At 44.5% G+C, this 3,340-nt stretch overlaps 1 protein-coding gene across 1 annotated transcript; it reads right to left on the minus strand.

Annotated features, from left to right (window-relative positions):
* Positions 1-1,787: 1,787 nt before the first annotated feature.
* On the minus strand, positions 1,788-2,753 carry LOC112103045 (olfactory receptor 6N1-like). Its single transcript, XM_024194618.2, has one exon. It carries the CDS (start codon positions 2,751-2,753, stop codon positions 1,788-1,790), a length of 966 nt encoding a protein of 321 aa, XP_024050386.2.
* Positions 2,754-3,340: the final 587 nt, after the last annotated feature.

The raw sequence follows: 3,340 nt of genomic DNA on the forward strand, positions 1-3,340 counted from the left end.
ACCTTCAGAAAACCCATCTAGGGGTGGCCATTACGTTGGATTTTATAGGCAAGCTTCCCTTATCTGCCAAGCACACAATCATCCTTACAGAGGAACCTGACTGGGCAGCACTGCCAACAGGCGTGATGTAAGGCCTGGGGGGACTTGCACCCTGGTCTATAAGGCTACCAGGCACCCAACATCCCCACATTGCTACTTGTAATTTGATTACTCTCTGCAGCACACAATCTGCAGTGGTTGAACATCATGGGATGTTCCACCTCAAGTGATCTGACTGACATGGTTTCAGTAATCCCTGATTGGCTCCTTAACCCTATATAAGTTCATGGGTGCACCAGGGAGTATTTAGGGTCTGGCTGAAGCAGGGCTGTCTCAGTGGTGATTGTGGGCTGATAGAGGAGCTGCTGGCTGGTTAGGCAGAGTGAGATGGACTAGATAAATGAAACTGAAACCAGGCTAGACCATGAGGATAGGGAAAGCATTGAGGAAGACTGGATGCAAGTAAAGAGAAAGAAAAGGGTAGATTCTCTGCACCCAGAAGAAGGACTAGCAAATAGGAGGGCAGGAAAAGGAAATGGGGGGAAATTACCTAATACTAAAATCCCTAGATAAGGACACAAAGATAGGGGATATCAACCCCCTGAGAATGGCAGAGTGGATCAAAACAGTGCTGGAGATAGAGCAAGAGATAAGATACTGTGACATTACCCGGGGTACAATCTGGAGAGAGGGACAGCTGTGTCCCCTCAATTTTCCAACCTGGGGTGTCTCTTACACTGCTTTGCTGTGAGAACAACCACTTTGTTTCCCAACCTCCCCACCTCCAAGGGCCCTGTGAGCCTGGTGCTGTGGCTTTGCCAGAGCTGGTCACAAGCCAGGCTTAGCCCAGGTAAGAGCAATGAAGCTGTTCCTGGTGAAGAGTCCAGAGGTCACTGCTGGGCCCTGGTTGTTTGCATCCAGCCTGTGTGAGCGTCATGAAGGTGGTTGGTTTGCAGAGGGATATAATGGCAATAAGTACAATTTCAGGGGTGGCGGATTTCCCAGAATTACGTCCCCATCTCTGCTGCACTAGGAGTTAGTATTTTTATTGTACGAACATTAATTTTGATCAGAAATGACTTTTTTACGGATATAAAAACATGGTTAAAATTGTCTCCACTCTGCCTGTTGCCCAGTTAAAAACACCATGATGGGACCATGGTTATGGCCACCTCACTCCCTGGTCCTTCCACTAACATGGACAACACTGACCCGAGTTCCTGCTGGATTGTCCATTGTGGCCTTAGGGGCACAAGAACTGCAGCACAAAACAAGATGTCACCCATTGTGTTTTATTTCTATTTGACTGTCTGGATTACATTACAAAACGTAAGTATCTAGCATAGAGAAACAATGAATAGGGGACATACACAGGGATTTACTTTGATCGTTAGTGGATTTTGTGCCTTACCCAAAGTCGTCTCTGTGCAGTTTCAGATACTGTACACGCTCCTCACATAGGGTGAATGTTAAGACAAGACCCTGGAGAAAAATACCATCATACTGCATGTATCAGTGCTGAACATGAGAGAGTGACAGAGCTGTCCACAACTTCATTTTCCTATACGTTGTGTAACATGGAGGCAGCACAGGACTACAAAGACTGTCTCAGTAACTCCATGCAGATCATCTCCATTTATTTCACATTAGTGCTGAGATTTTCAATGGGGGATTTCAACTCAATTTTAATGGGGGCTGATAGCTGGAGGTTTTCACAGCTGCCTGGCTGATTTAGGCAAAGTTATAATCTAGGAGTCTCTGCATGTTTTTGTGAAAGCCACATATTTACTGACTGCTTTGCTCAAGGCTTCCTTGACCTCTCTGTTTCTCAGGCTGTAGATGAGGGGGTTTACCAGGGGAGTCAGGACTGTGTAGGAAAGAGAGAGCACTTTGTTTAGGAAGCTTAATGTGTCACGATTCGGTAGCATGTAGACAATCATTAGGGTTCCATAGTAAATTGTCACCACGATGAGGTGAGAGGAGCAGGTGGAAAATGCCTTTTGCCTCCCAGTGGTGGAAGGGATTCTCAGGATGGTGGTGAGGATACACACATAGGATGTCAGTGTTAGTAGGAATGGAGGCAGGGTGAATACACAGGACAGTACGAAATCTAGCAGTATGATCAGATGTGTGTCACTGCAGGAAAGTTTTATCAATGGGATGAGATCACAATAGAAATGGTCAATTTCATTCGGGCCACAGAATATTAAGTGAGACATGAATAATACAAATATGGCAGTAGCCAAACAACCATTTAACCATGACCCAGCAGCCAACTGGAGGCAAAACCTGGTATTCATAAGAGCTGTATAGTGCAGGGGTTTACATATCGCTAAATACCGATCATAAGACATCACTGCTAGGAGATAGCATTCTGTAGCCGCCAGAGCACAAAAGAAATACAGTTGTGTGATGCAGCCACTGAATGAGATGGTTTTGTCCCCAATCAGGAGACTGGCCAGCATTCTGGGCAGGAAGGTGGAGGTGTAGCAGGTCTCCAAGCAGGACAAGTTCCCCAGGAAGAAGTACATGGGAGTGTGAAGGTGTTGATCAGCCACAACTAGTGCAGTGATGAGGATGTTCCCAGTCACGGTTGTGATGTAGATCACTAGGAACATCAGGAAGAGAAGAATTTGCACGTCAGGGAGATCCCCGAATCCCAGGAAGATGAATTCTGTGACAACTGTTTGATTTCTCCAGTCTCTGTCTGCCATGGGTTGAGTCAAGGAACAAGAAAACAAACTGTGCAATTGAATTGGAAGAACACAGAGTTAAAAGTTAATCAAGTCTTGTGAATTAATTGAGTAAATATTAAGAAACTCTGCTTCCTCTCCTAGTTACAAGCTGAAAGTTTAAGACTAAATGTAGACTTCAGAGCTAAGTGCCAGGAGTTTTAGTCCGAGGTCAGATCATTGGTATCCATGAAGACCTCAGTACTCAGCTACCAGAGAAATGGACTATTATATTAGTCATTGCTCTGATATGGCAGAATGATATGACAGATCAGACCACCTCTTTATCTACTGTCATATCCCATCTAGTAACTTACTGGAGCTTAACAATGATGCTTAAATGCTGTATTTCACTTCTGGCAATGACCAGAATCATGCCATGACTTAGGAGTCAAAATCAATAAATACATCAACCAATATTTTGGACTGAGATTTCCAGTGCAGTCTAGTATCCTTAGGCACGATCTTCTGTTAGAATTAATGGAAATTAATATAACCATATATTCTGGTATATTCATCATTTCAGTGCCCTGTAGGAGAAGGAATAATTGTCACCCCCTCACAAGAGA

Source organism: Terrapene carolina, unplaced genomic scaffold (assembly GCF_002925995.2).
Source record: "Terrapene carolina triunguis isolate 2854851 unplaced genomic scaffold, T_m_triunguis-2.0 Scaffold31409, whole genome shotgun sequence".
NCBI lineage: Eukaryota > Metazoa > Chordata > Testudines > Emydidae > Terrapene > Terrapene triunguis.

Excerpts from the sequence above, each read along its gene's own strand:
- LOC112103045 (XM_024194618.2), bottom strand. The coding sequence starts at position 2,753 with ATGGCAGACAGAGACTGGAGAAATCAAACAGTTGTCACAGAATTCATC.